Source organism: Aureobasidium namibiae (assembly GCF_000721765.1).
Source record: "Aureobasidium namibiae CBS 147.97 unplaced genomic scaffold scaffold_3, whole genome shotgun sequence".
Lineage (NCBI taxonomy): Eukaryota > Fungi > Ascomycota > Dothideomycetes > Dothideales > Saccotheciaceae > Aureobasidium > Aureobasidium namibiae.
The window spans coordinates 13919-41478 of record NW_013581206.1 but is presented as its reverse complement, the minus strand read 5'-3'; the positions used below and the strand labels follow the sequence as shown (position 1 = coordinate 41478).

General features: G+C 52.6%; 16 protein-coding genes across 16 annotated transcripts; 6 read left to right on the top strand and 10 right to left on the bottom strand.

Moving 5' to 3' along the window:
- Nucleotide 1: 1 nt before the first annotated feature.
- Nucleotides 2-727, bottom strand: M436DRAFT_11602 (uncharacterized protein; the record flags this gene model as incomplete). Its single annotated transcript, XM_013574466.1, has 2 exons — nucleotides 2-570; nucleotides 622-727. Coding segments are annotated over 2 exons (675 nt in total), but the record flags the coding sequence as incomplete, so codon positions are not given.
- Nucleotides 728-3158: 2431 nt separating this feature from the next.
- On the bottom strand, nucleotides 3159-3590 carry M436DRAFT_70185 (mitosis protein dim1; the record flags this gene model as incomplete). Its single annotated transcript, XM_013574906.1, has 1 exon — nucleotides 3159-3590. One exon carries the CDS (start codon nucleotides 3588-3590, stop codon nucleotides 3159-3161), a length of 432 nt encoding a protein of 143 aa, XP_013430360.1.
- Nucleotides 3591-4566: 976 nt separating this feature from the next.
- M436DRAFT_40693 (DUF1742-domain-containing protein) lies at nucleotides 4567-5133 on the bottom strand (the record flags this gene model as incomplete). Its single annotated transcript, XM_013574772.1, has 1 exon — nucleotides 4567-5133. The coding sequence occupies one exon, from the start codon at nucleotides 5131-5133 to the stop codon at nucleotides 4567-4569; it is 567 nt and encodes a 188-aa protein (XP_013430226.1).
- A 288-nt stretch (nucleotides 5134-5421) lies between these two features.
- On the top strand, nucleotides 5422-6904 carry M436DRAFT_39491 (argininosuccinate lyase; the record flags this gene model as incomplete). The annotated part of the gene is made up of 2 exons (XM_013574556.1): nucleotides 5422-5470; nucleotides 5553-6904. The coding sequence occupies 2 exons, from the start codon at nucleotides 5422-5424 to the stop codon at nucleotides 6902-6904; spliced, it is 1401 nt and encodes a 466-aa protein (XP_013430010.1).
- Nucleotides 6905-7275: 371 nt separating this feature from the next.
- M436DRAFT_79029 (aspartate-semialdehyde dehydrogenase) lies at nucleotides 7276-8499 on the bottom strand (the record flags this gene model as incomplete). The annotated part of the gene is made up of 3 exons (XM_013574988.1): nucleotides 7276-7343; nucleotides 7399-8391; nucleotides 8445-8499. 3 exons carry the CDS (start codon nucleotides 8497-8499, stop codon nucleotides 7276-7278), a joined length of 1116 nt encoding a protein of 371 aa, XP_013430442.1.
- Nucleotides 8500-9411: 912 nt separating this feature from the next.
- Nucleotides 9412-11220, top strand: M436DRAFT_39325 (N-acetylglutamate synthase; the record flags this gene model as incomplete). The annotated part of the gene is made up of 1 exon (XM_013574531.1): nucleotides 9412-11220. A coding segment is annotated over one exon (1809 nt), but the record flags the coding sequence as incomplete, so codon positions are not given.
- Nucleotides 11221-11510: 290 nt separating this feature from the next.
- On the bottom strand, nucleotides 11511-12925 carry M436DRAFT_70180 (argininosuccinate synthase; the record flags this gene model as incomplete). Its single annotated transcript, XM_013574905.1, has 4 exons — nucleotides 11511-11798; nucleotides 11861-12546; nucleotides 12605-12854; nucleotides 12911-12925. The coding sequence occupies 4 exons, from the start codon at nucleotides 12923-12925 to the stop codon at nucleotides 11511-11513; spliced, it is 1239 nt and encodes a 412-aa protein (XP_013430359.1).
- A 572-nt stretch (nucleotides 12926-13497) lies between these two features.
- M436DRAFT_79026 (threonine synthase) lies at nucleotides 13498-15311 on the bottom strand (the record flags this gene model as incomplete). The annotated part of the gene is made up of 3 exons (XM_013574987.1): nucleotides 13498-14571; nucleotides 14604-15194; nucleotides 15255-15311. The coding sequence occupies 3 exons, from the start codon at nucleotides 15309-15311 to the stop codon at nucleotides 13498-13500; spliced, it is 1722 nt and encodes a 573-aa protein (XP_013430441.1).
- Nucleotides 15312-15694: 383 nt separating this feature from the next.
- Nucleotides 15695-16509, top strand: M436DRAFT_40635 (dolichyldiphosphatase; the record flags this gene model as incomplete). The annotated part of the gene is made up of 3 exons (XM_013574759.1): nucleotides 15695-15742; nucleotides 15807-15996; nucleotides 16055-16509. 3 exons carry the CDS (start codon nucleotides 15695-15697, stop codon nucleotides 16507-16509), a joined length of 693 nt encoding a protein of 230 aa, XP_013430213.1.
- Nucleotides 16510-16668: 159 nt separating this feature from the next.
- On the bottom strand, nucleotides 16669-17031 carry M436DRAFT_79024 (uncharacterized protein; the record flags this gene model as incomplete). The annotated part of the gene is made up of 2 exons (XM_013574986.1): nucleotides 16669-16940; nucleotides 17001-17031. 2 exons carry the CDS (start codon nucleotides 17029-17031, stop codon nucleotides 16669-16671), a joined length of 303 nt encoding a protein of 100 aa, XP_013430440.1.
- Nucleotides 17032-17651: 620 nt separating this feature from the next.
- On the bottom strand, nucleotides 17652-18545 carry M436DRAFT_15959 (phosphotransferase KptA/Tpt1; the record flags this gene model as incomplete). Its single annotated transcript, XM_013574483.1, has 2 exons — nucleotides 17652-18293; nucleotides 18411-18545. Coding segments are annotated over 2 exons (777 nt in total), but the record flags the coding sequence as incomplete, so codon positions are not given.
- A 783-nt stretch (nucleotides 18546-19328) lies between these two features.
- On the top strand, nucleotides 19329-20384 carry M436DRAFT_40028 (uncharacterized protein; the record flags this gene model as incomplete). Its single annotated transcript, XM_013574661.1, has 2 exons — nucleotides 19329-19986; nucleotides 20215-20384. 2 exons carry the CDS (start codon nucleotides 19329-19331, stop codon nucleotides 20382-20384), a joined length of 828 nt encoding a protein of 275 aa, XP_013430115.1.
- Nucleotides 20385-20739: 355 nt separating this feature from the next.
- Nucleotides 20740-21225, bottom strand: M436DRAFT_79021 (Rpr2-domain-containing protein; the record flags this gene model as incomplete). Its single annotated transcript, XM_013574985.1, has 1 exon — nucleotides 20740-21225. The coding sequence occupies one exon, from the start codon at nucleotides 21223-21225 to the stop codon at nucleotides 20740-20742; it is 486 nt and encodes a 161-aa protein (XP_013430439.1).
- Nucleotides 21226-21637: 412 nt separating this feature from the next.
- On the top strand, nucleotides 21638-22992 carry M436DRAFT_70174 (tRNAHis guanylyltransferase; the record flags this gene model as incomplete). Its single annotated transcript, XM_013574904.1, has 6 exons — nucleotides 21638-21651; nucleotides 21723-21812; nucleotides 22066-22415; nucleotides 22466-22572; nucleotides 22621-22725; nucleotides 22777-22992. 6 exons carry the CDS (start codon nucleotides 21638-21640, stop codon nucleotides 22990-22992), a joined length of 882 nt encoding a protein of 293 aa, XP_013430358.1.
- Nucleotides 22993-23395: 403 nt separating this feature from the next.
- M436DRAFT_32883 (uncharacterized protein) lies at nucleotides 23396-24287 on the bottom strand (the record flags this gene model as incomplete). Its single annotated transcript, XM_013574515.1, has 2 exons — nucleotides 23396-23508; nucleotides 23561-24287. Coding segments are annotated over 2 exons (840 nt in total), but the record flags the coding sequence as incomplete, so codon positions are not given.
- A 989-nt stretch (nucleotides 24288-25276) lies between these two features.
- On the top strand, nucleotides 25277-27413 carry M436DRAFT_61056 (uncharacterized protein; the record flags this gene model as incomplete). Its single annotated transcript, XM_013574790.1, has 2 exons — nucleotides 25277-25597; nucleotides 25650-27413. The coding sequence occupies 2 exons, from the start codon at nucleotides 25277-25279 to the stop codon at nucleotides 27411-27413; spliced, it is 2085 nt and encodes a 694-aa protein (XP_013430244.1).
- Between the last annotated feature and the right edge of the window lie 147 nt (nucleotides 27414-27560).

The window sequence follows — 27560 nt, the reverse complement described above, 5'->3', positions numbered from 1 at the left end:
CAACAAAATCCAAATCTGGAGTGAGTTTGGGAATAATGTCCTTCCATGTCAAGGATTCCCCATCGTCAAATGAGCCGTTGCATTCGCTCCCTTCAGCTGGTTGAGGTGCCTGGCCAGGGGTGTAGCGCAGAACCACTTCAGTCCAACGCTTGAAAAGCGGTTCTGGGAGGTGTAGCTTCCAATTGACAGCCTCGAGGAAGGTACGTTCGTTGAGGTTGATCTCAGCGACCTTGAGTCCCGACATCTTGCTCCATGCTTTGGCAGAATAATTGCGGTCTTGCAGATATTTTGAGGCGAGAATAAGAGCGGCGAGGAACATGCGACGACCGCATTGCAGGGCACGAACCGACGACGAATCGACCGACTGCTGCATGGTAAAATCAGACTTGGGGACACAAGGCATGATCAGGACAAGATAGTACAAAGCCACCTGCAAGGTAGAGTAGCTTGTTCTAGATCTGCGGAGTGTCTCCTCAATGTACCTGCGCAAGGACAAGACGCCACCAGAATGAGGCTTGTGATTAGCGACTGACAAGGGCCAAATGACTTCTACCATTTGAGCGGCGGAGTCTATGAATGTTAGGCGGGCTCGGACATAAAAACACAATAAACAACACATACCGACAAGACCGTCGACAAAGGTAGCTTTGCGCTCTTGTTGACGAACAAGAGTTGGGGGTTTTTGTGCGACATTTCCTTGGCTGCGACGAGGATGGCGACGCTGTTCGAGAGGTACAGAGGTAGAGTCGGAGTCAGTCGAGGGGAGGGTAGCAAATGATAGCGTGTGAGGTTTGTCGGAGAGAGTATTCGAGGAGAAGGTTTTGAATTTGCCGTTGTGAGAGGGGATCAAACGGCTACAGAGAGACGAATAGCTGAGGTCCTGGCTGTGAGGTAGCTGGTGTGTTTGGGATAGGTCGAGTTCGGAGGAGACCAAACGACCACATAATGATGAATAACCGAGGTCCATGTTGTAAGGAGGTGGTTGTGGGTGTGTTGTTGCACAAAAGTAGAGGTGTCCAGAGAGAGTAAACCGTGAAGATATGACAGAAGACCAGTCTTCCAGTCGTGAGTACGCGAAAGGTACAAGATTCAAATGATGACTCCTAGTGCACTTGATTCCTGTCTAGACAGAAAGTGCAAGGAGTAGACAGCGGTTGGCCCTACGAGGGCTTACCACATGTACGAGCCCATCTCTTGAGTTTTGGTAATGTATTTCGAGTAAGAAGCGACTGGAGTGATAGCAAGCGAGGACCCAATAAGCATAGCTGCCTAGAGCGGCGGGGACGGAGGTGACGAAGAGTTGAACGATTAACTTGAGCGCGCCAGGGTTAGAGCCAGGTTGACAGATGTGTTCTCGGGGTGACGTGTAGTCGGGTTGTTGTTATGAAGGCGAGGGTTTAAGCGGCGATTAGGTGCTTGCGTGGAGTAAGGCAGGTGAAGCCTAGGGCGGACAGAGTGGAGAGAGACTCAAAGAGAAAGTATGCGGAAACACAACCAACAAAGACCCCTCACGACAAATATCGGAGAAGGTATTGGGAAGGAGACGAGGGACAGAAACAAACAGAGGATATAAGAGGGTTGATCGACCAAGATGGACAAGGTGACTCAAGGTGACTGGGGGCGGCGGAGAGGCAAAGTGGCGATGGCGAGCGAGAAGCGGAGGCTGCCTGGAAGCAATTGTTACTCACCGCGCGCGACAAACGATTTCAACACCGCAACAAGTTGCAGAAAGCTGTAATTTCTTTGTTCACGCGTGATGACTCGACGTGTTTGACAGACTCTACTCGCGTGCAGCGACGCGAGTGTTCCTGTTGCTTTGGTCGTTCATTATTGCGATGGGTTGTAAAGTGTTTGGGGGGGGAGAAGAGCTGCGAAGTGGTGGTGTCCCAGCACCCGCTGAGTCGCTGACACGGTGTGACTCTTCCCCCACAGGATGCGATTCCGAAGCCGCCCAGATCCAACTTTGTCCAGTCACCAGTTCCATCAGAATCTGATTCAAGTGACCGCCACCGCGCCCCAAAGCCAAGCATGACGAATTCAGAACCTCCGACTCATCTCGACCTTGGTTTGCCGTCCATTATTTGGCAAGTACCTGTTATGTCCTGTTGGTTACGATCGCACACCAACTAGGCAGGTCTTGAGGCGGGCCGAGTTTTTAGGCAGCCTTGCCATCAGCTACTACGTCTTGATCATGATCATGGTTGCCTGCCCTACCTCGCGTCAAAGGTCACCAGACGCCGGGGGTGCGGCTGTCCGTTTTCGGCCATCATGCGTGCGCGATCGATCGTGCGGGTACGGAAGCCGCCTGCGCATCAGCAAGATACGTCCGTACCGCTGCGACGTTGAGCCTTGGAACGCAGAGCCCCGCTGGAAGAAGCCTCGAAGCTTTCCAGAATCGCAAATTCCGTGCCAGACATCCATGCCATTTCCCCATCCGTTCTGGTTGTCTACTCGCTGAGAGTCAGAGAGACTGTGGCTCTTGATGGCAACTGCAAGACAATGGGCTTGACACCAGCGCTTGATGCATGATCGACAGCCGAGCATACGGTCTCGTCGCGAGTGCAAGATCCACAGCTTGTGCTGGCGAACTGACCGAGTGTTCTGCAGCCAGACTGCAGAGAAAACAACACCCTTTACACGTCTGTTCCGAACTAGACACGACATTACTGTGATGCAGCCCTTCACCATATTTTTGTACTTGCACTGTAAAACAAAACGGACACTTGATGGCATAATGCCAAATTGGATTTGCTTTCATTATCATAGCTGTTAGCGTGTGATCCCTTTGAATCTGTCTTGTAGCTATCCTGCTGTGATTATCGACGAGCATTTTCGAACATTTCCAGGCGATGGGCTTCTGTAACAAGATGTTTGTAGCAGGTGCGAGAGCAGTACCTTTGTCTTTACCTCGTACTGTTGGTACCTTCGCAGTTGTGTTATTGGTGGTGACGCCTGCGCGAGAGCGATCCGTGGGAAGCGACTTCGCAGTATGTGAAAATGTATTCAGTCGAGAGCTGGATGAGGATTTTGCAGGCCCGTCGGGCAATTTTGTGTGACGATCCGGAGATATTGGCCAGAGAGGATGTGTTCGTGCAAGACAAGCGCTTCGCGGTCTTTCTGAGCAGAAGCCCGAAGGTCGTGCACGTCGTGTCTCTTCACTAGTATCTGTATCTGGTTGAGTAGTCCTTGGGACTCACAACCAAACCTCTGCCCTTCTTGGCTCCCCTGTAGATGGTCTCAATGATGTCAATCAGCTCTTGCTTGTCCTCCAAAACCCAGTTCAGCTTGTTGTTGTTTCCGGTTCCGAAATCACACATCATGTGTTTGTTGCGGAAGAAGAACATGATGGTCATGGGATCGTAGAGCTCGTACATCTGGTTGAAGTCGGGCACCTGATCCAGATCGCAGACGTAGACGGCTGCGAAGTTTTTGACGCGGTCAGCAATGCGGTAGAGGACTTCGTCTTGGCGCATGCAGTCCTTGTCCCAGTCGCGACCGAATCGAATGACGACCAGACGGTCTTCTTCAGACATGATAGCCTGGTCGACATGCCAGCCGCTGGAGAGATGGGGGAGTACGACGGAACCCATGGCGGTTGAATTTGTGGTGAGTCGGAGAGATCTTGCGGTAGTGCGCTTGGTGGAAGAAAGTAACAGGGCGTCGGGGCGTAGGCAAAGGTGACGGGTCTGGAGCGCTTGGAAGCAGGCGCTCGATCGGTCAGATGTCGATGATGAGTGAAAATGACGGTGAAGCACAGAAAGGTTGCACGATGAGTTAGTTATGCGCGAATAATCACGGTGGTTGCCTGATGAATGAACTGTGGAGAAGGGGCATGGAAAGATTTCAGAATGATGATTTCCATACCAAAAAAAAGCTCGAGCCCTAACCACCAAGGTCTTTTCGAATCACAAAGGCTGAAACATGCCCACGCAGAACAATTACACCAGGTCGAATGTTTGCAAAGGCTCAAGTCAGATTTATTTAACACGGTGTTTGATCAAGAATAAGCTACACAAGACACGAGCCATCTTCACCCCTTCTATGGTACGTCAGCAAAGCTAATGTCCCTCGGCTTGCTCGTCTAGACAGGCAGAGTGCGATGCTCGGCTGACGTTCGCGACATGAATTGCCTAGATGATCGTACTCCTTGCAGCAGACTGCGTGATGAACAATAGGATCTCCCTAACCACACATCGCAGCTGTAACCATCATCCAGGTTCGCGTGCATTCGCTTCGCTCGTCCCACCGAATCTCTTGTCGCCGGGCGCTGAGCTTTTATCTCTGCCATCTTGCGATTGTCTTCTGCCTTCCTGCGAGAGAGGCCCACAAAGCTGGTGTCCTTAAGGAGGTTGGGGTAGAGCTAGTTACTGTGAGGCACAGTAGCCATGGCGACAACGAAGGGCAACAGGCGGAGGATAGCCATTGCAGAACAAACGCAGTATATCCATGTGTGCCCTGGGAAGATGTCACGCAGGATTGTGACTGCAGACATGGAAGGAAGGCGATAGCAAAGATTGATACGGGCGGATGTCGCACCAGGAGGTGTAGGAGGAGTGGCTACTTGTCTCAAGGATTGCCGGTGGGCACCGAAGGGAACAAGGCCGGGTTCCTCATCCGTTCGCGATTGCGTTTTGCAGCTTCGGCATTGCGCATCTTCTCGAGTCGCATGTTGTAAAAGTGTTTCTGCAGCTGGAAGACACGAGGGCCGTCGTCTGTGCCTGGCTTTGCTGCCGATGAGGCCTCGGCCTTGTCGGTCAGAGCCTTGATCTTGTCGTCCCTATCTTGCTCGTCCTTGTCGGACTTCTTGTCGTCTTTGTCCTTGTCCTTGGCATCCTTGTCCTTTTCCTTTGCCTTGTCCTTCTTCTGTTGCTTCTTCTTCATCTTCTCGTCAAACTCCTTCTTGACAGCCTCGATTTCGCGCTCCAGATCTTCCTTCTTCTTCTTGTCGGCCATGGCTTTGGCTTCGTCATCGGTCGGCAAAGCGAAGTTACGGTCCTTGAGATGTGAGGGGCAGATGTAGAAGAAGTCCTTGTTGTCGGGGGTGATCAGCACGCTGGTCGAGGGTTTGTAGCAGACCATACAGCCCTTTGCGGCCGTCTCAGCGACCTTGCGGTGGTGCCAGATGTTCTCCATAGCTACGATTCGTAGTGGTCCGCAGCCCTTGACACACTCGCTAACCGTCGTGATGTGCCAATAATGCAGGCAAGTTGAGCGCGAGTACGAGTATACACAAGGCGGGGAGAGAGCAGGAAGCGAGGTCGGCCCGCTGATAAGCGCGATAAGGAAAGAGCAATTGAGTCACTGCAAACCGACATGCATGAGCCAATGTTATTCTTTTTCTCTTTTACACTGTCTTCTCTCTGTTGATTCAATCTTACTCGCTGATTCCTCAATTCAAACCTACCCAACATCATTGCAAACATGGCAGGTGCTCCTAGCAGCGAAAAGCTTTGGGGAGGTCGCTTTACTGGTGAGTCCACAGCTATTCTTCCATTGCTTGCACCATCCTTGCGATGAACGACAGAGGACAAGTCAGTTGACACGTACCCCAGGCGGCCAGGATCCCCTCATGACGGCATACAACGAGTCCATCTACTACGATCGTGCCTTTTACTCGCAAGACATTCGTGGCTCTATTGCTTGGGCCCGTGCAAACAAGAACAAGGGCATCCTCAACGAACAAGAGTTTGCCGAGATTGAGCGAGGTCTCAAAGAGGTGGAAGACGAGTGGAAGTCTGGCAAGTTCAGCATCAAGCCCGGCGTGGACGAGGACATTCACACTGCCAACGAGCGTCGCTTGGGTGAGATTATCGGCAAGAACATTGCTGGCAAGCTCCACACCGGCCGCAGCAGAAATGAGCAGGTCGCTGTTGACATGCGCATGTGGCTGCGCGAACAGCTTGAGAACATCGAGTCATTCCTCGTCGATCTGCTCAAGGTTATTGCTGCCCGCTCAGAGCAGGAGATTGAGCACGTCATGCCTGGCTACACCCATCTTCAGCGCGCACAGCCCATCAGATGGTCACACTGGATGCTCTCGTACGGTTTGGCTTTCGCCAACGATCTTGAGAGACTTCGTGAAGTCAAGCAGCGTGTGAACCGCAGTCCTCTCGGGTGCGGTGCTTTGGCTGGCAACCCATTTGGCATCGACCGTGATGCTATGGCCAAGGAGCTGGGCTTTGACACTCTCATCTACAACTCGATGGCTGGTGTTGCCGACCGCGACTTTGTTGTCGAGACCATGCAATGGGGAAGCATGCTCATGCTCCACTTGAGTCGCTGGGCCGAAGACTTGATCATCTACTCAAGTGCTGAGTTCAACTTTGTTAGACTAGCAGATGCCTACTCGACCGGCAGTTCGCTCATGCCTCAAAAGAAGAACCCCGACTCGCTCGAATTGATCCGCGGCAAGGCCGGCAGAGCATACGGCCAGATGGCAGGTCTGATGATGACAATCAAGGGCATTCCTTCGACGTACAACAAGGATTTGCAGGAGAGTGTTGAGCCTATGCTCGACCACGTCAAGACTGTTGGCGACAGTATTCAAATCGCAACGGGTGTCCTCTCCACCCTCAACATCCAACCCAAGAACATGCTGGCCAGCTTGTCGCCTGACATGCTTGCTACCGACCTTGCAGACTACCTCGTCCGTAAGGGAGTGCCGTTCCGTGAGACCCACCACATCTCTGGCAGAGTGGTCGCTCTTGCCGAGGAGAAGAGCACCCCCATGGACAAGCTCTCGTACGAACAGCTCAAGGGCGTCGATTCGCGATTCGAGGAGGATATTCTCGAGGTTTTCGACTACCAGAAGAGTGTTGAGATGAGAAGCGCGTCAGGTGGTACCAGCAAGAGCTCGGTTTTGGAGCAGATCAAGGTCATCAAGCAGACCATTGAGAAGAAGTAATGCAAAAGTCGCATAAAAATGTAGATTTATGTTAGATTATAGTTTTAAAGTCTGGAGAAATCCTGTCACCAGTCGACTGTATAGCACGTGGTATTTGTTCCTGCGTTGTCGTGAGGGTGGAACATGCTGGACGTCGTCTCATCGACGTAACTAGAGATAGATGCAAGGCGAAATTCCGAATCTCGACGATATCATATGGAACGTTTTTTCCGGTGTCGCACTCGGGATTCAACAAAGTTGAGCGATGCATGAGAAGTCGAGCGCGAATCTCGAAATGGCTTTTCCGGAGAGCAAATGTTGTACGTTAGCTTTTGATTCTACTGGTGCTTTATACACATCCATAACTACATGAAAATCATTCAGCCACTGCTTTAAGCGAGGCCCTTGAGAACGCAAGCTTCTGCGTTGAGGATAGAGGATCCGGCAGCACCAATGACGGCTAGAGAGAATTAGTGTCTTGATCTGAAAATTCTCAGAGGGTGCATTGCGCTTACTGTTGTGACTCAGGGCGACAAACTTGATGTCAAAGATGCCGCTCTCGTCCTCACGGACTCTGCCTACGCTGACAGCGTAACCTCTGTCGGTCTCTCTATCAAGTCTGGGCTGCGGGCGATCAGGCTCTTCCATGACAACGATGGCCTTCTCGGGAGCAGATGGGCAGCCGAGCTTCTGGGCATCCGAGACGTAGTCGCGCATGGCCTGCTTGACCTCCTCGGCGCTAGGAGCGGGTCTTCTCTCGAAGCGAAGCGAAACACAAGCGGTGTGACCGTCCAAGACAGGGACTCTGTTGCAAGCAGCCGAGATTCTGAGGTCGCTCTGGTCTGAGAAACCAGTCACGTCCGAGTTGACCTGGCCAAGAATCTTCTGGGCCTCGGTCTCGAGCTTGTCCTCCTCGCCAGAGATGAAGGGAACGACGTTGTCGATGATGTCCATGCTGCTGACACCGGGGTAGCCAGCTCCTGAGACAGCCTGCATTGTGACGACCGAGACCTGGTTGATGGGACCGAACTTGGCCTGCAAAGCAGCGAAGGGGATGACAATGCCAATGACGGCGCAGTTGGAGTTGCAGACGAGGAACCCCTTGTTCAAGCCGTAGTGCTTTCTTTGGTGTTGGACGACGTCCAGGTGAGGCAGGTTGACGGTAGGTACAACCAGGGGCACAAGGGGGTCGCGGCGGTAGTTCTTCGCGTTGGAGAAGACGGCGAGTTCGGACTTCAGGAAGGCCATCTCGACGTCGCCGGCGACGTCGCTATCCAGACCGGAGAAGACCATGTCGCAGTCGGCGAACTCGTCGGGGGTGCACTTTCTCACGACCAGCTCGCCCAGCTGCTTGGACATGGGCAGCGACTGCTTCCACTTGACGGCATCCTTGTATTTCTTGCCTGCTGAGCGCTCAGAGGCACCGACGGCGTGGAGAGTGAAGTGGGGGTGAAGGGCGAGGAGGAGAATGAAACGCTGTCCGACAGAGCCAGTGGCTCCGAGCACACCTAAGCAGCATGTCAGTTTGGTCGCGGTGTGGCAAGGCGTGACGAGCACCAACCGCACTTCTTCTTGGGGAAGTCGGGAGACTTGTCTGTGAATGTTGTCACGTCCATGTTTGGTCAACTGAAAGATGTCAAGGAGAGAGCTCAGGAAACACCTGGATGACTCGAATCGGCCTCTCCCCAAAAATTCGACCGATGACGCGCGAGGGGTCCTGCCGCCGTCGCCGACACCGCTGGTACGTTGGTCAATCAGGGTTACCCGCACTACATGGCCTATATATCTTCTATACGTCCCCAATGTACACCTTCTGATGTTATTATACATGACACCTTATCATAAGGTAGCTATGTTCCTATTTGTCACTGTGTGAGTACAATCCGCCTTGCGGCGTGGTGTTGATTGAGTAAATCGTGATTATCTTTTGACGGAGGCTTCATTCCTGAAGTGCAGCTACAGATTGCCACAGACACACCGGCAGTTTGGTGAGAATTACAGTGTAAGTAACATCGATGATAGTTGACGGTAAGGATGTCATAAGGATCTGAGTCTATACTTCCGAAGGTCAGACTCGACTAGAAGCACGAAAGAAAGAGGAACACGTTTGCATTGGAGCCACTGTCGCGGCGTATGCGGAGATAGGTGCGTGAGCCAGCGGGATGCATGAGCCGCAGTCGGCCGTGTGGAGAAGACGATAAGATAAGGATAGCTCGAGGATGGACATGAGTCTTTTTATTCCCGCTGTGCCTCGGACTGTAATGGATGAGTCGTCATTTCCACCTCGTCGACCGACCCTCTCTCGAACGGCTGACAGGCCATGAACAATGGCAGGATGCCTCCCGACACTTCGCAGCAGAGTGCGACCCGACTCTCTCAAGTGTTTGCACCGTGATTTTGGCTCTGTAGCCGCCAGTCGATCCAACCGTAGCAACCACAACAACACAGCCAGCGGCGAGAAGAGGGACAAACTAGCGCAGAGAGTAGGCCATGCTGCTTCCACCCTCTGACCGTGCCTTCTCTGACAGCAGCAGGATTTCTTCTTCGACCTGCTCAATGCAAGCTCGACACGCAGAGACGCCAAACAATACCTGGCCCGCTTCAAGCCCTCCCCCGACAGCAAGCCTGAGAAGCCACCCAGCATACATGATGCAACCGAGACAAAGCAACAGTGGCAGCTCCAGAGATCTGGCGTCAACCTGGGCCAACTATATCTCCCCACCCAAGCCGCCGCTGCCACGCCGACCTTTTCCCAACACGTTGAGCAAGAAACCCAAGTTCAACAAGGCGCTGGAGAAATCCACGTTGCACTCGTCTGTCTGAGGGCCCCTCATCTGATTGATGACGAGACTCTTGACGGCATCGCCTTGACAATGGCACAACTAGTCCGTCTCGACATGCAGATTGTCGTCGTACTCAACTGCGAGCACGAGGTCACGCAAAGGAACGAGTCATACAAGGACACATACCGCCGCCAGGGTGCCAGAATCGTCGCTGCATTGGAGCGTCATAACAATGCGGGTGCGCGTTATGTCGACTCTGCTCTCAATGTCACGAGCCAGGAGCCACTGCCACCCTCACGTCCCAAAGTCATGGGTGCCGTCGAACTCGGTATACCCAAACTCATTACAGAGCCACTAAAGCGAAGCGCTATCCCCGTCATCCCCGCCATAGCCTATGACTCGACCTGCAAGGTGCAAAATGTCTCTGTCAGCAGTGTCATGCTAGCCCTGACCCGCGCCCTATCTGGTCTGGCTGCTGTGGCAGATTCAGGACATGAGCCACTTGAGGATACCTCAGTAGACAGAATCATCATGCTTGATCCTCTGGGCGGTTTACCCACCGAGACTCGACAAGATAAGGCTCATGTCTTTGTCAACCTCGAGCAGGAATACGGCATGATTCGTGACGAGATCGAGTCCTGTGGCATGAGCCCTCATCATCTAGACACCCTCAGTCTGGTTCGGGACTGTCTGGCTCTGCTCCCCCCTGCATCGTCGGCCTTGCTCATATCTCCCGAAGAAGCTGCCGTTTCTTCGCACCACTCTCGTAAAGATCCGGCCATTGGCATCACAACCCGACGACAAAAGAATCCCCTGATCCACAATCTGCTCACCAACAAACCCCTCATTTCTTCCTCTCTACCTGCCGCCCGCCTCTCAGCCAATGGTACGGTCCCTGGCGCCTCTTCGGAGGATGTCACCCGCTCCACACTGGTGAAACGAGGTATGCCTCTGATGATCGTTCCTGATCTCCGAAACACACCCTGGACCCCACCCAAGCCTGGCGAGCCTACCATTGCCCTAGACAACCATCCAGACATCAACTTCCCCCGTCTTGTTGCCTTGATCGAGGACTCCTTCCGCAGACCTCTCGATGCCAAACACTACCTTGAGCGCATCAAGAACCGTGTAGCCGGCGTCATCATTGCGGGAGAATATGAAGGTGGTGCCATCTTGACCTGGGAAGAACCGCGAACACCCGCTCCCAAGCAGGCAGGGGCCAACTCTGATCCTCAACGATTGGTACCATACCTCGACAAATTCGCCGTGCTCCAACGCTCCCAGGGCAGTTCTGGAGTTGCGGATATCGTGTTCCAGGCCATGGTGCGCAGTTGCTTCCCCAATGGCGTTTGCTGGCGATCACGCTCCAACAACCCCGTCAACAAGTGGTACTTTGAGCGGTCGAGGGGAACCTGGCATCTGCAGGATACACAGTGGACCATGTTCTGGACGAACCCGGACTTGGTGGCTGACCAGCGGCGTTGGGAAGAGTACGTGTCGGTATGTAGGAACATCGAACCCAGCTGGGCGAACAACAAAGCAAAGCCTGATTAATGGGCCATGAACTGTATATAGAAATAAGTAAACGATCATGTCCACTTCCACGAGATGCAGCTTGGCAAATGCACTTTCAGTACGACTTGGATAAACCGTGTACAGACACGAGGGAGTAGCGTTGAAGGTGATTGTATCATTTGCATCTTTTCCATATCTCCCATTCCCTCTCTATGGGACCCAGAAAGGAGACAGCGAAAACCACTAGCTAACACCAACCGTCTAAAAGCAAACTAAAGGTACAGAAATCGTGGGGGGGTATGGGCGTAAAACATCATCTTTTTTTTTTTCTACATCTTCTTGCCGGCCTCCTCCATCATGCGACCGTACTTCTTGAGACGGATGGCGTTGACGGAAATGAAACCGGTGGTGTCCTCGGGGCGGAAGTCGCCAATGACGTCCATCGAGGACTCGTCCATGTCGTAGAGCTTCTCGGTGTCGGACCAGCGGCCGAGGACGCTGAAGGAGCCCTTGTAGACACGGCAGCGGACGGCACCGTTGACGCTGTCTTGCGAGGCGGCAATGCACTGCAGCAGGAACTTGGACTCGGGGGAGAAGTAGAGACCGTTGTAGAGAATCTGTGAGGTTGTACGGTTAGTCATGCGTCTGAGTACAGAGAGAATAGAGCGTAAAAACATACCTTGGCGTAGTTGAAGGTCAAGAACTGGTCACGGAGAGCGCGAACCTCACGGTCCATGGTCAGACCCTCGAGATCGATGTGGGCGGCGCGCAGGCAGGTAAGACCGGGGGTCTCGTAGCAGCCACGGGACTTGAGACCGATGAAGCGGTTCTCGACAATGTCGATACGGCCAACACCGTGCTTGCGGGCAATGGCGTTGACGGCCAAGAAGAGCTCGGTGGCATCGGTGACGGTCTTACCGGGGAGCTCGGCCTTGACGGGGAGACCCTTCTCGAAGTGCAGGACAAAGTCCTCGGGCTGCTCGGGAGCCTTGGTGGGGTCGACGGTCAACTTCCACATGTCCTCGGGGGGAGTGACGTTGGGGTCCTCGAGGATACCGGCCTCGTAACTGCAGTGGGCCAAGTTCTCGTCCATGCTCCAGGGCTTGCTCTTTGTGCTGGTGACGGGAATGCCGGACTGCTCGGCGTAGTCAAGAAGATCCTGACGACCCTTGAAGCGGTTGTAGAAGACGGGGTCGCGCCATGGGGCAATGACCTTGATGGTGGGCTGCAGGGCGTAGAAGCCCAGCTCGAAGCGGACCTGGTCGTTGCCCTTGCCAGTGCAGCCGTGAGAGACGGCGAAGCAGCCCTCCTTCTGGGCCACAGCAATCTGGGCGCGGGCGATAACGGGACGGGCAAGCGAGGTACCTGGTGCATGATTAGAAGGCGGTCCTCAGCGTGGCCAATTGAAGCATCTGATACACACCCAAGAGGTAGACGTTCTCGTAGATGGCGTTGCACTGGACAGCAGGCCAGCACAGCTCCTCGACGAATTCCTTGCGGAGATCCTCAATGTAGCACTTCTCAGCACCAATCTTGAGGGCCTTCTCGCGGGCAGCGTCAAAGTCCTCCTCTTGACCGACGTCGGCCATGAAGCAGATGACGCCGTAACCCTCATCCAGCAAGTACTTGAGGATACATGAGGTATCGAGACCGCCAGAGTAGGCGAGACAGACCTGTGCACACGGATCAATTGAGCGCTCGAGATAGCATGGCATGAACAGTAACGCACCTTTTGCTTGACCATGTTGATAGATGTGATGTGAATTGAACAAAGTGTGATGGAGGAAAGGAAGATTGGTTCAACGTGAAGCAGTTGTAAGAAAGATGGGAGAGGGTGGTGAGTCAATGGCCAGAAAAAAAGTGAGCTCTCCGTCTGTCTACCCACCAACCCACCTAGTCAGCTATCGGCGTATCGCAGCGCTGATCACTGCACCAGTTTGGCTTTTTGGTTGCTGTGACTGTTTGCTGGCACAAATCGCTCCCTGCCTCCGTCACCGGCCCCAGATTTCTCCCTGTCTCGCCGACCTCCTCCGCGATTAGCCGCCGAACCACGAGTCAATCTCGCCCGGGCCTTCCTCAACCACAGCACTTGCGAGTCAACAAGAAGCCGTTGGCCCAAATGATATATTTCGACGACAGATGCGTGTGTTTGAGGAGTTGTGAATAATTACACGCATTGTGACTTTGCTCCAACGATTGCCTGTGACTCTACGTTGGCAGCAAGATAACCTCTACAATCAGACAGAAACATTTCTCGTATCTACGTTGTACCATCCATCACCGATATAATCAACTTTTGATGCATCATGTTCAAACTTAACCCTTGACAATCTCGCCAGGTCCGCTGCTGGCCTTGCCCTCCATCTCGAGCTGCACTTCCTCGCGAACAATCTCTCTGACGTCTTGCCAGCCGGCTCCGTTCTTGACAATGGTGACGCGACGAGGCTGTTGCTCGAGACCGACGAATTGCTCGGGCCGGACTGCCTCGAAGCTGAATCCCTCTTGGCTACCGAGTGCCGTCTCGACTGCTGACGAGAACTTGGCAGGGTGAGCAGTAGCAAGAGCGATGTGGTGAGCGTTGGGTGCACGCTGGATAGAGCGCAGAGAGGCCGCGATACCGATGGCACTGTGGGGGTCAAGAATGTACTTGCCTTGGTGGACAGTACCCTGAGTAGCGTAGGCGCCGCTGTTCTCGCCAACCGGTGTCATGCCGTTGCCTGAAGCGTACGTCTGGGTAATCTGGTCAAGAGTCTGCTTGTCGGATACACGCTCAGACTCAAAGTCCTCATGTGCGGCGTCCAAGATGGCCTTGTCGACGCCGAATCCGCCATCGGTCTTGAGTGCTTGCAGCCAGGAGTTGACTTGCTCACCAGCAGCCTTGCGACGCTCGGTCACATTTTCGCTGCCGTTCGTTCGGTAGGACAGATACCACAGCAGACGCTCAAAGTTGCTGCTGACCAGGATGTCCATGGCGGGTGCCAGTGTTTCCTTGACACCATCGACGTGTGCCTTTGAGCCATCGTGCTCGAAACCGCCCTCAGCCTCACGTCCGTGAACAGGCTTCTTTTCGTAGTGACCGCTGCGCCAGAAACGGTGCAGAATGTCGTTCTCATTGGTAGCAATGACGAGCTTGTCGACGGGCAAGCCCATGCGCTTGGCGAAGTAACCAGCCAGAATGTCACCGAAGTTACCAGTAGGAACGACGAAGCGGATTTGGGGGTTCTCAGTATCGAGCGAGCGGGCCAGGGTGAAGTACGATTGGAAGTAGTAGGTGATTTGTGCGAGAATACGTGCCCAATTAATCGAGTTGACGGCGGCGAGGCGGTGGGTGCTGTTCATGTCGGCATCACCGAAGAGAGCCTTGACGAAGTCCTGCGAATCGTCAATGTTCTGTCACATGTCAGTAGCGAGGGTGCACTGACCTGGCAGTCGTCGAAGGTGCCATCGACGGCCAAGTTGTGAACGTTTGGATCGAGAACGGTCGTCATCTGAGCCTCCTGGACGGGGCTGACCTTGCCCTTGGGGTGCATGATGAAGACGGAAACATCCTTTTTACCGCGCAGGCCGTAGATGGCGGCAGAACCGGTGTCACCACTGGTAGCACCAACGACAGTCAAGTGTTGTCTGTCAGTGCCCTCCTTGCCCTTGTTCATGCGTACGAGGAAGTACTCGAACAGATTGCCGACGAATTGAAGAGCGACATCCTTGAACGCGAATGTGGGACCGTGGAACAATTCCATCAGATGCAGGTTCTTGGACTTGTCAAGAGTGACGACGGGGGTGACATCTTTGGCGCGAAAGGTGGCATAACTGCGTTGAATGATGCCTTTGAGATCGGACGAGGGGATTTCGCTGTCGGAGATGTACAAGCTGAAGATCTCAAAGGCGAGCTCTTGGAAGGAAAGGTTGCGCCATTTGGACTGCCAGTCCGAGGGCAACGCGGGCACCTCTTCGGGGATGAACAGGCCGCCGTCTGCAGCGAGACCCTTGAGGACGACGTCTTCGAACGAGAGCTACAGCAGCTTCTTCTCAGTTGGGGACCTTGCCGTAAGGGAGTGTGGGTGTATTCATACGTCGTAGGAGCCTCCTCTAGTGCTCAGGTAGCGCTGCGATGCGGTATGCGAAGCCATGTTGGTGTGTGTCTGGTCGTCTGTGTCGCTCAATGCGTCTTGTCCCGTTTCCCTTGCTCTTCTGAATGACGGTAATGCTGGTTGTGAGTGAGTCACGTATTGGCAGAAAACATCCAGCTGAATTGCAAGAGCCGTTCAATGGCTGGTGACCCCTCGGTGCGACTTCTTGTCTCTGGCCAGAGCGTCATGGCCACCAGATTTGCGGCGAAGTCGGAGGTCCGACTGACAAGCACGGCCCGACCACGCTCGGCAGAATGCGCAACCAAGCATTTCGAGCACGAGCATACCATCTCTGACGTAGAGCTCCAGCTATTTTGTTGTTGTTGTTCTACAGCCCGAAACTGTCTTGGTTGTTACAACACACTTCGCCGAAACAATTCAGCATGGAAGACCCTCCGTTGGCGTCGCTCTCCCTGACCCATGTCCATTATGTGAGTTACCGCGTGCTTCTATCCCATCAATCTGTAGTACAAAGTAGCTAATTCCCCGTCTCAGAATCCCAATGATCCCATCGCCCATGCCTGTGCCTTTCTGGCCCTCGTACCCCAAGCCCTATGTATTACATATGCCACTCTGATATGGAGCACTCGCGAGGCAGAGGTCGCTCTCATGTTTGCTGGCCAAATGGCCTGTGAAGCTCTCAACTGGATGCTTAAGCGAACTATTCGCGAAAAGAGACCCCACCGTATGCCAATCTACCAACCATGACTTTCCAGCTGATCTTCTAACTTGTTGTCTTTCAGCTCTGACCGGCAAAGGCTACGGTATGCCCTCGTCACACGCTCAGTTCGTCTCGTACTTTGCTGTTTCCTTGACCCTATTCCTTCTGTTACGCCATAACCCTCACGCGCCCAATACCTCAACCACCCACATCCCGACCTCTACTTTTGAAAGACTTGCTTTGTCTGTCTTGGTCATCGCCGGTGCTGCTGCTGTCGCCCAGAGCAGGATATACCTCAACTACCACACCGAGAAACAGATTCTAGTCGGCTGCGTCGTAGGTGTCCTCTTTGCTGTCTTCTGGTATCTTTTCACAACGTACTTGCGCCGCTCTGGTTGGCTGGATTGGGTGCTAGACACTTCGATTGCAAGGTTTTTCCGCCTCCGAGATCTTGTCGTTACAGAGGATCTAGTCGACGCCGGTTGGGAGAGGTGGCAGCAGCGTAGAAGCAAAAGAAGTGAGCACAAGTCCAAATAGACGTCCATAATATGCACATAAGAACTGGATCATTTCCTTGTTGATATTACATCCTTAGAATACGAGCGGCTTTCTGCGAAACGGCTTGGATACCGAAGTCAGCTTTAGAAGCTCTCTGGGCCTTCGACCAGCTTCTTAGCAACGTCTTCCTTGTCGGCCTCATCGCCCTTCCTTCGCAGCCTTCCACTCGCCAACCTCTGCGATCTTTTCGGGGCGAATGCGCCTCATAGACTTCTTAGCATCGTCTTCCTTGGCAACCTTCCACTCGCCAACCTCCGCGATCTTCTCAGGAAGAATGCGTCTCATGGACTTCTTTGGGCCGTCATCGTTGCTCATTGCACCCTCCAAGAGCTTTGTGCCGTCGACTTGGGCTGCGGGATTGTTTGCAGAGGTGATGTGGTCAGAGTCTTGATGCTGGGCGGACATGTGACCTTTTTCAATCTCTGTTAGCGCACATGTGATCATTGAGGGCTCTAAGATGATTTATGTACCGTGGCTCTTGGTCGCTCCTTCCGATATCATGTCGGATAGTGCGGTTGTGGTAAGGTGGTGTGCTTTGAGGAGGAGAGTTGGGATAAACTTCCTGTCTGAAGTAGTGGCGTGTTGCTGACCTGAGTCGAGGTATGGAAGAGTGTGTGTGATGATTTGAGGTGACTAGTTATTGGGGATCGTTTGCTACGTGTTCGTCCACATTGGATTTCTCAAGCACTTCACTGTTGTACTCGTTCTTCACTACCAATGCGGGATGAAAGAGTTTGCTTCCCAACCACTGTGATTGTGTGGAAGTTTCCTTCGATCAATTCGAGAATTTCCACTTGTTCATGTCATGCAGCCTTTTGATTGGGAAAGTGAAGTCTCTCTTGTTCTCGTACAGTTCGGTCACCTGTGTCTCTGCAGGATAATGAAACTTGTCTGAGCACGCCTTGTTCTCAGTCACCGGCGAGGCTCGTTCAGCATGCCCCAATTCTCATTCTGCAGCCTTGAACACCTGTCTCTGCTACCCTTTCTCAAGGTCTCAATGGTTGCAACCGTCTCTAAGGAGCTGTTGGCTTCTCGTCCGGATGGTCTTTTCTGGTTTCCAGTTGCTTGCTCGGCTTGTTGGCTTTTTTGGGCTTGGTCCATGACTCAGGGGCTTCCTTCGAGACTTTGCCATTCACGACCAAGACTCCTTGGCCACCGGTACGATCTTCAACTCTGCTGAAAAACTGCAGACCAATAACGCCGTTCTCATCCCCTTCACTCAAGATAACCCCGTTTTCAGATTTCCAGAATTTGACTCCAGCTTCTAAAGCCTTCTTGATGTCCACATAGACTAGCACTGAAGATGAGTTGCGCATGCCAGAAATGACGGGTGCGGCACCTGCATCGTTGTCCTCGGACTTGAATGCTGCGGGCAGTCCTGAGGCAAAATGAACGTGGGTGCGTGCCATCCTCTTCAGACCGCCAGTAGCTACAATTTGAGGCCAAGCAGCGTGGGTGGTTCCATGTACCACTACCGAAGGGAGGTTCTCCTCTGTGATTGGCGTGAGGAGATTCTCGGATGCAACCTCCAGAGAGTGTCCTTGGTTTGCACGAATAAGATAGTCGGCTGGGTCATCTGACTCTGAAACTTGGCTGGGAATGTCCGAAGCTGTGGATGTTGCTGCATCGTCGGCTGGGATACTGGCTGCTGAAGCTGCGGCGGATTTGTGAATCAAAGAAAAGCGTTGCTTGTCGTTCTCTGCCACAATCTGCTTGATCTCATCTAGTGTAGGCTTGACACTGCGAATTTTCTGATTATTCATCTGCCTATTGTCAGTTTGAGATCCCGCGCAGCCATGATGGATAGCCAGAGCAGCTCAGTCGAAAGAGCGAGAATGTGCAGGATCGAGAGGTGGAATTGAAAGTTGGACAGAACCTACCACATCCTTAAGGTTAATGTAACCTGCTTCGTCTAACTTGAGGCCTTCCTTCTCGGCACTGTGACGAAGTAGTTTGCTCAGCGCCTTTGACACCAGAACATCTCGTGGCATGGGACCACCACGACCACGTCCTCCAGGCATCTTCAGTGATGTGCGAGATTGTACTGGCTGGTCGAGAATTCGATGAAGGAATCTGTTCTTCGAAATCAAGGCTGCGTGTATTCGGTGTAGAATTCAAATGATCCAAGATCCGATGCTGATGAAGCTTAGAAATTGTCAGGTTAAGGTTGCGATTGTTTGTTGGCAACAGCAGACCCTGATTCCATCCACCAGCGGTGCACCCTCTCTGCAGCTCTCACTATCACCTTGCAAACACTAACACACGAAACGACATCTTCAAGATACTTACAGTCTCCGGTCCTGTCTTGCAAAAGGTCTTGATGACATTCGAAGACAAAGTGTCGTCGCCACAGACGAGAGTGAACGCGGGCGCAGAAAAAACTTCGACACCGCTACAGTAGTTCCACGGCAACGACGATAATCTCTCGAGGCAGTTTATTGCAAACCGCCAAGAGTATCTAAACAGCACACGGAGCGGACATTCACTCAGTGAGATTCTGTTCTCGGTTGTACCCTACTCTCAGAAGGAGAGTCTTGTCTTGGAAATTGACTCATATCACGGGGGTGACCCACGAAGTTCGCAAACTCTTCAAGTCAGCACCGAATTTACATTCTGAAGCCATAATCGAGTAGCCTCGTGATACGACTGTCGAGGCAGGAGGCTAGATCCCCCGGAATCAAGCCGCATAACCAGGGCCCGATTCTCTACAGATAGGAGAGGTCGGAATACAAGTTCGATCACTGCAGACGTCACAGATACAGATGAAAGACCAAGAATATAGTTCCGGAGCCTACAAAATGGAGAGAACTACGATAACAACGATACTTAATCTCGCACCTCTTAAACTCCCCTCGACCTCACAGACCGCCGACCTCCAACATCTGCATGCATTGATGCATCTCCTCCACCATCGAAACCACAATCAACACCGTCGGACCACTTGGTATCGTCATTTCAACAGCTTTCGCCGTCACCTAGGGACAGTGCTTGAACATTTGACGACCCTCGAACACGTACCCACGACGAATCTTGCTCGGCACAAGAAGAAAGCCGAAGACGAGGCTTCACGGCTCAGGGTACAGCAAACAGTGTCGTTTTGGCGAGACGTGCTGATCCCAAAAGCACAACATGCTTTTGGGCAACTGATAGCCGATGGACGCTTTGCAGTGCTCGGTGTGGTGTTGATGGCAATCTTAGGACATGTGTGTAGGGTCTTTGGATTGATTTCTGTCTACGACGAGCTAGGTGAGGAGGAGACGAGAAGAGCTATCGAGGAGTTCGCTGCCGAGGAGTGGGGCGACGCTGAGGGGATGGGCGTCCTTGTGCCACGCGAAGCAGAAAAGAACGAAGATTTTGGCGAAGTCTTGACGAGAGAAGACAGCGTGGACACGGAGGACGCGATAAAGACCAAGGCCAGGGCTACGGAGAAAGAGCTAAGGATGACCGAAAGTGCTTGTTTGGCTCCCGAGCGCGATATGCTGGAGCAGAGTCGCAAGGCATTGGAAGCGATGGCCACTGGTAGCACGCCAATCACTTGTTCACGAGAGTCCAGCACGCTCCCACCGAACAAGAAGAAGGCCAGCAAGAAGCTCAAACTCACAGAGCCGGACAGCAAACCAAAGCCTACCAAAATATTGCCTGCTGTCAATTGGGACGACAATTCCACCGCTCCGGTGCCAAAAGCACCATCAAAGACATCGAAGAAGACCCCCTCGCGGGATTCGTCTACATCGACGACGAGTTCGAAGCTCATGAAGAAGAGGCCGAAAGACGAGGGCACGGGCAGTGCTGTAAGACCGATCAAAAAGAAGAAAAAGAAGAACGCTATCGACGATCTGTTTGCTGGGCTGTAGAGATCGAATCGTAAACGCAAGAGTTGATCAGACATGTAGAGTGGAGAAACATTATAGATTTGGAAGATATTGATATGAGGGACCACTTCCAATGCAGGTCTGATTGACTGATCTTGGCTAAGGAGCTGATACTATAGTACGGCAGCCGAAGCGATGTGCAACCTACGCTCAGCGATATGTACAGTGGTGATGTGACGAGTTCAGTGCTCGTGTCACCTCTGTCTCGCACTGTGTGGTAGCATGCGGAAGGGAATACAGAGAGACCTGTTGAGCGCTGCGCATTCAACAAGTATTTCCTTGGGACCCGAGGTCTCTGTTGAAGTGATCGTCTGTCTTCAGAAAAAGCCGGGCGAGTTCAGACGCCAACCATTTCCACTTCTGAAACCTGTTTCTTTGCACCTTTCGGGTCGACGGCGACAGATGCAAGCCTACGCTCTGCCTTTCTCTTCTGACGTTGAGCACCGATGGGGAACCTCTTTTCAGCATGACAATTCCGGCACTGGATGACAAGGACATCGGCACAAGGCTTCTTTTCGGCCCTGCTCTTGTTCTCGATGCGCGTCTCTGAAGTCGTGCCTGGTATTAGAGGCGTGCTGCAAGCCTCACAGATGGAACGCTTCATGTCATGAGACAAACGAATCTGAGCCTTTTGTGAGACGGCTTGGAGTTGAGCGGTGAGCAGAAGAGGCAGACCACGCTGTTGCAGATTTGATGGGTCAGTGTGTGTCACAGCCGGTGCCTGAAGGGCGAGGTGGGTGGCAGCCTGGTGCAGGTAGGCGATGCGTGCATGCAAGTGTTTGTTGGGCACGCTCCTCGTCTGGTTGGCGGAGCCCTTGGCCATCGCAATCCCGAGCCGATTGGCTCTTGTCAACGTCGTTTGGTAGAGAAGTGTGACAGCAGAGTGATATCGACTAAACGAACGCAAGCGTATAGACGTGTTGAGTGAATCGCACTCGTTGATGGGGACCCAATGAGTCGACTAGTATGTTATAAGCGCCGATGACAGAACGTGCTTCTTCTTTCTCATCACCAAAAAAGGCACGTGCAGCGCTGTGCCACTTCCATGTTGCCAACCATATAGCTAGCTAGTTACCATCCACCACTCCATACCGATACTATCAACCCCATCAATTACCATCAGTGCTCTGGTTGTTGAGTTCATCGTTGCGCGTTTCCGTCTTTCAGTGCCGGGCAGACTTTCTCATCGCCGACAGCCTCATCACATCAAGATAAATTGTACAGCGACCATCAACATGGCCAACAGCGAGTAAGTCTAAAATTTGGCCAGCATCGGAAGCCTATGCGCACCTTTTGCTCACTGCAATGCCTGGAAAACAGATTCGAGTATGTGCGAAAGTTCGAAGACTGGGATGCGCTTGCGCCAAGTAACTGGATCGTCGTGCGAATTGATGGAAGAGGATTCAGCAAGTAAGTCCTTTTCAGTTGCCGCTGTTCATTCAATCTCCTTGGAGTTTTAGTTCTGGGTCATCCGGTGTTGTAATCGATGATTGATCGGAACAGCAAGTTGGTTCGTGTGGATGAGGGTATTGCATACAATGGAGGAGCATTTTTGATGCTACTATCAGATACGCTTCTTTCTTTTCCACATACACAGATTGGAGATGGCCTCTTCCTATTGCTGCTTGCTATCGCTGGAACAGACAACTGATGTCTTTACCAGATTTTCGAAACGCCAGAATTTTTCTAAGCCTAACGATCGTCGAGCCATAGACCTAATGAACGCGGCGGCCGTTGAAGTTGTAAAACAGTTCACAGATATCGTCGTCGCCTATGGTCAGTCGGACGAATACAGTTTTGTGCTCCATGAAGACTGCCAACTGTTCGAACGACGAGCAGCGAAACTTGCGACAAGCATCTCAACAGCGTTTTCTGTCGAGTACTGTATGCAATGGGATAAGTATTTTCCCGGACAGATTCTAGAGAGGCCGTTTCCTACCTTCGATGGGAGGTGTGTTTTGTATCCCAAGAAGAAGATCTTGAGAGATTATCTGAGTTGGAGGCAAGCTGATTGTGCGCCGTACTTGTTTCTAAAATTTGGCCTCTGCTGATTCTCATGACAGGTCATGTCAATAATCTCTACAACACTACGTTCTGGAACATGGTCAAGGGCAATCCAGTTACAGATACACCGGCGATGACTCCTACAGAAGCTGAGCTAGCGCTCAAGGTAAGCCTTGCTTCACTGTGGCTGCTCTTCCTTGCTGACACACAAAAGGGTACATTTTCAAAGGACAAGCACGAGATCCTTTTCCAGAAGTTCAAGCTCAACTACGACAAAGAAGACGAGATTTGGAAAAAAGGCAGTGTTGTATACAGAAAAGTAGCTTCTTTTTCCTTGTCTTAGTTGGTTGATGCTAACAAGAACCATTAGTTTGAGGATAAGCAATCAGTCAAGGAGCCGACATCGGAAAACCAACCTCCCCAATCAAGGAATGAACGAGGAACGGAACAAGGAAAGAAGAAGCCCCTGTCGAGAACGCAAATGGAAAAGGAAAGAAAGAGGAAACAAAAAGCTAGGGTTGTGGTGGAACACATCGATATCATCAAGGATAACTTCTGGCAAGAGAATCCTTGGATTCTGGAGTAGACAGACGGACATCGTCACACCTTGCTTATCAATTTGCTTGGATCAGATGGTGCTCGGCGCCAACGTCCTCGACCATTCACCTTCTGCCTCAGCCGCTCATCAAGCGATATCATTCTCTCTCCTTCAACTCCTGCATCTCCAGATCATGGTCAACGTCTCTCACACCGGTCATCTGTCTTGGGCTGGAACTATACTTGGTCCAACCACCAACATCAGATCTACTATCCACGCTGTTGAGCACGCCCAGCCTTCCTTTTGCAGTCGATTGTGATGTTGTCTGAGAAGGTGACCATTGAGGTGTTTCGCTGGTCTTGCGGATTGTGGAGTCGGCGGTGCTGGAGTCGACAAGGAACTTGCGATGAAAATCGTGCCCACGAGCAGCCTTCGACGGCGCAGCAGCATGAGAAGCGGCCCAAATCGATGTCAAGGGCAGTGAGATGCAAGTTGCTGTCAGGATGTTTGTGCCGATGTTGGGAATGTTCTCCGCCTTGATGAATTGAATGAGCGAGAAGATTGCTCGAGAATGTCAGCCGCATACAAGGATTGAGGATGATTGGACGAAACTTACCGGGAATAAACATGGTTTGGAACCCGCCAATGAAGATGATTTGCATGCTGCCAAACTGGTTCATACCCAGCTTGCGACGCTCGCGAAGCGACCATCCCAGCTTGGCGCAGAAGATTGCGCTGAAGAAACAGATGCTCAAGGTCAAGCTGATGTCTTTTGCTTTAGCCAGCCAGGTCGTGCTGCTGCAGAATGCATCTGCTTTGGTGTTGCATCTGACCGAGACCACTGACTGTGCAACACGAAATCCCATAGCTACCACAGCCACAAATGAGGATATGGCCAGAACAGACAGCTTCTGCCACGTTCGCATCGTAACGCTGACCACGTGTACCTGGAGGACCAAGGAGATCTCGATACACAGGGCGACGAGCGTGGCGAATATTGAAACAGCAACAGTCAGACGTTGAGCAGCTGGTGTCACTACACCATAGTCACCAACCAGAATGGGGTAGATGTCCCACCAACTGCTGGTCACGATGCAGCATTGCAGTATGGCGTAGATGAGGTTGAAAAACAAGGCGGCTGTATTGAAGATGAAGACCGGCGAGCGTCGCTTGTCGTGCTTGGAGAGAAGAAGCAGTACGAGAAAGAGGATCAAGCTCGCACCGAATTGGACTCCCGGAATGATACCATGGATGACAGCATCCACGATCAGAGTATCGACGTACCACAACGGAAATTGGGTCTGTTGACCGTGACGATCGACTATGGTGAATGATTGGTTGTATACAGCGGACTTGTCCAGGAAGGCGTCTATCAAAGATGGATCCATTGATGACATGGCTGCTGACCGGCTAGACGATTTGTTGATGGCGGGATCGAGTGGGATGGATTACTGGAGATGATCGAGTGTGTAGTGGCTTGATCTGATCAATGCTGCTTGTATTTGGTCGACACGACTACTGAGCAACAATGCAAACGAGAGAAAGGAAGAGGAAGAATAGCAGCCAGTTCGTAGGTACGTTGACAGATGATTGTTCTTGAACAATATGCGAAGGATATTATGTGTGGAAGGATCAGGAGCAGGGGACAAGAACAGAAAGAGAGAACAATACAAAGGAGAGGTGACAAATGGAGAACAAATTGGTGGTGAAGACCAAACTAGACCGGCTGTCTCGAACATGGACCAAAGGCAGACTTGAGACGGCAATGGCATTAGGGAGTGAGAGCGACCAACCTATGTGAGCGCGAGCTGGAAAAGCCCTCTGGTATACGATATAAATGTGTGCGACATGCAGGTATCGTGTAGACTTTCTGTCTTGGGTGGTAAGTTCGGTGGGTGCTTAGTATTGTTCTCCAGCCCGGCTTGTCTCTGGAGACGGATCGAGCCTACGAGAGTGCTTTGTCCGTGCTGCCATGTTTGCCGTGAGCGTCGCAGATCATATCAAAACTTAGCTTGACGCTATTGAAGGTTTCCTTGTGTCTGTCCAGACGCGAACGGCCGAGATGTGAAGAAGTCGTGGGTGGAGTAATGGTAGGATAATGGCACGGATCTGGTTCGCGATACGGCGACACGCAATCACGTGGTGCGGAAACGTGGCTCGAAAGCCAAACCTGAAACTTGACGGGACAATCATGACGTAGGGCGGGATGAACTTTGGCAGGAACGACGGCAGGGATTGTGATTGCCTTTTCGTCATGCTCGATATGACCCAGAGCCTCTCCACAGTCTGGACTTTGGATTATCTGTAGCTTGCAACAGACATCACAAGCACCATGTCAGAATCCACTACGGGCACTGGTGTCGTCTACCAGGACCTGCACCCCATCAATCATCCAGCAGCCCAACCAAATACGTTTGATGCATCTACGACGACAAGCACCGCGACGGAAGCCGCCCAGAATCTGACCGAAGAACCCACGGCCAGTCATGCTCTTGCCCAAGCCGATATTGACGTGAAGGGAGTCGCGCAGCTCGCCCACAATGCCGAAGTCAAGGACCTGGGCTGGAATGAGCCTCCTGAGAAGATTCCCGCTCCTCTCGTCGGTGGCATGGACAACGAGGAGCTCTGGGTCTTGGTCCGTCGCTTCAACAAGGTGTGTAGACAACAGCTTCCGTCCCCAGCAATCTCCAATCTGACGCCGGCAGCAAATGTACCACGTCAAGGAGTATCCTTATCCCGTGCCTGGCAACCTCGACCTGAACATCGCCGACGAAGACGAATTCTCGCCCGATAAGCTACGCGCCACCATTGAACGCCTGTACATGACGGTCGGCCTGGGTCTGATGGGCTTTATCAAGCAGGTCGGCCGTCTGAGATCATGGCGCGAACGAAACCGTACTGCTTACTTCTGCGCCGCATACTTTGTCGCCTGGCTGCTCGACATGCTCGTCCCGTTGTTCACAATCACCCTCGTCGTTCTGATAGTTTACCCGCCTTCACGCGACGCCATGTTTCCTCCCGCTCCTCTCGCTCTCGTCGACGCCAAGACCGGAGGCGTGCAAAAGCCAAAGGCAGGTGTGTTAGGCAGTACGGACACGGCCACAGGAGCTCCAGAACAGCACAAGGGCGAGGCCGCCGAAGCAGAGGCCAGCAACTTTGTCAACAGTATCGCTTCGGTCGCCCTCGCGAGCGCCAGCGGTAAACACCCACAAACCGAGCCTCCACCAGGACAGGGGGGCGTTGCCGATAGCGTCCCTGATCCTACTGCTATCGCCATCGGCGCCAGTTCTGCAAAAACCTCGGCTGAAGGCAAGGTGGCTGCTCATACACATGACAAGACAAAGGTGCCCATGGAGACTGCCATGTGGAGCAAGATGAGGCCCATCATGCATGGGCTCGCCGACGTGGCCGACACCTGGGAGCGCTTTGCCAATGCCCTGTCTCCCACCCCACCTTTCCCCCACGACCTCTACCGCCTGCGTCTGGCTGCTGTCGTTGTCCCGTTGATTGGAGTCTCTCTGTTGACTTCAGCCTACATGTTCACCAAGGGTGTCACTTTCGGCATCGGCTTCGGATTCTTTGGCGACCCCGTGATTCAACCTGGTTTGCGATGGCTCAACCGTACCTTTCCTCACTGGCAAAAGCTGCTTGAGATCCGCAATACTCTGCTCAAGGGTGTCCCTACCAATGCTCAACTCACCATCACTCTTCTTCGAATCGGCGAGGCGAACAAGGCTCCTCTTCCACCTCCACCACACAGCAAGGAGCCGCCACCGGATGTTCCTGCAGAGATAACTGACGTGCACTTGCGTGCTACTGGTGCCGACTGGCCGTTGAACGCGACACAAGAAGAACTAGACGCTGCCATGGCCCACGACCCCACAACTGCTCATGAAACCGCTGGTGCTGATATTGACCACAGCAAGGACAGTAAACATGGCAAGAAGGGACACAAGCTCGTATCTTTCTTCAAAAGTACTGTCAAGGGCACCGTCGAGACTGCTCTGGGCGCCGACAAGCTCAAGGCCAAGGCAGGAAGCGAGCCGTCCAAGCAACGCCTCGGTGCCATTCCCAAGACAAAGGACTACAACGTTGACGGCCCAGTTGACTTTGCTTGCCGCTTCCACGGCAAGAGGGGTCACACCATCATCTCCACCAGGACGGCCATTCCCTGCGTGTCTTTCACATTGGACAAGAAGGTTGCCGAATTAGGTTCGCTTGGCCGCGAGGAGGAGCTACATCCAGTCTGGACTGTTCCCATTGCTGACATCAAAGAGATGAAGAAGGTCGGTGGACTTGGATGGAAGGCGAAGTTGGTTGTAGGCTGGGCACTTGACCGCGAGGTTGCTGATGGTATGGAGATTGTGAGCAAGACTGGCGAGGTCTTCACCATTACTGCAATGGCTCTTAGAGATGAGTTGTTCAACCGACTCGTTGCCATGGGCGGTCAGAAGTGGGAAGCCTGGTAGAAAAAACGAACGAAATTGTACGAATCGAACGACACAGCACATAGGACAGAGTATCGGACCTGGGCGTTTATCACATCAGGGATTTCGAGATGGCGAGTTCTTTTTTGAGCTTCTTGTGCTCATCCTCTTGGTGTCATTAATTAAATT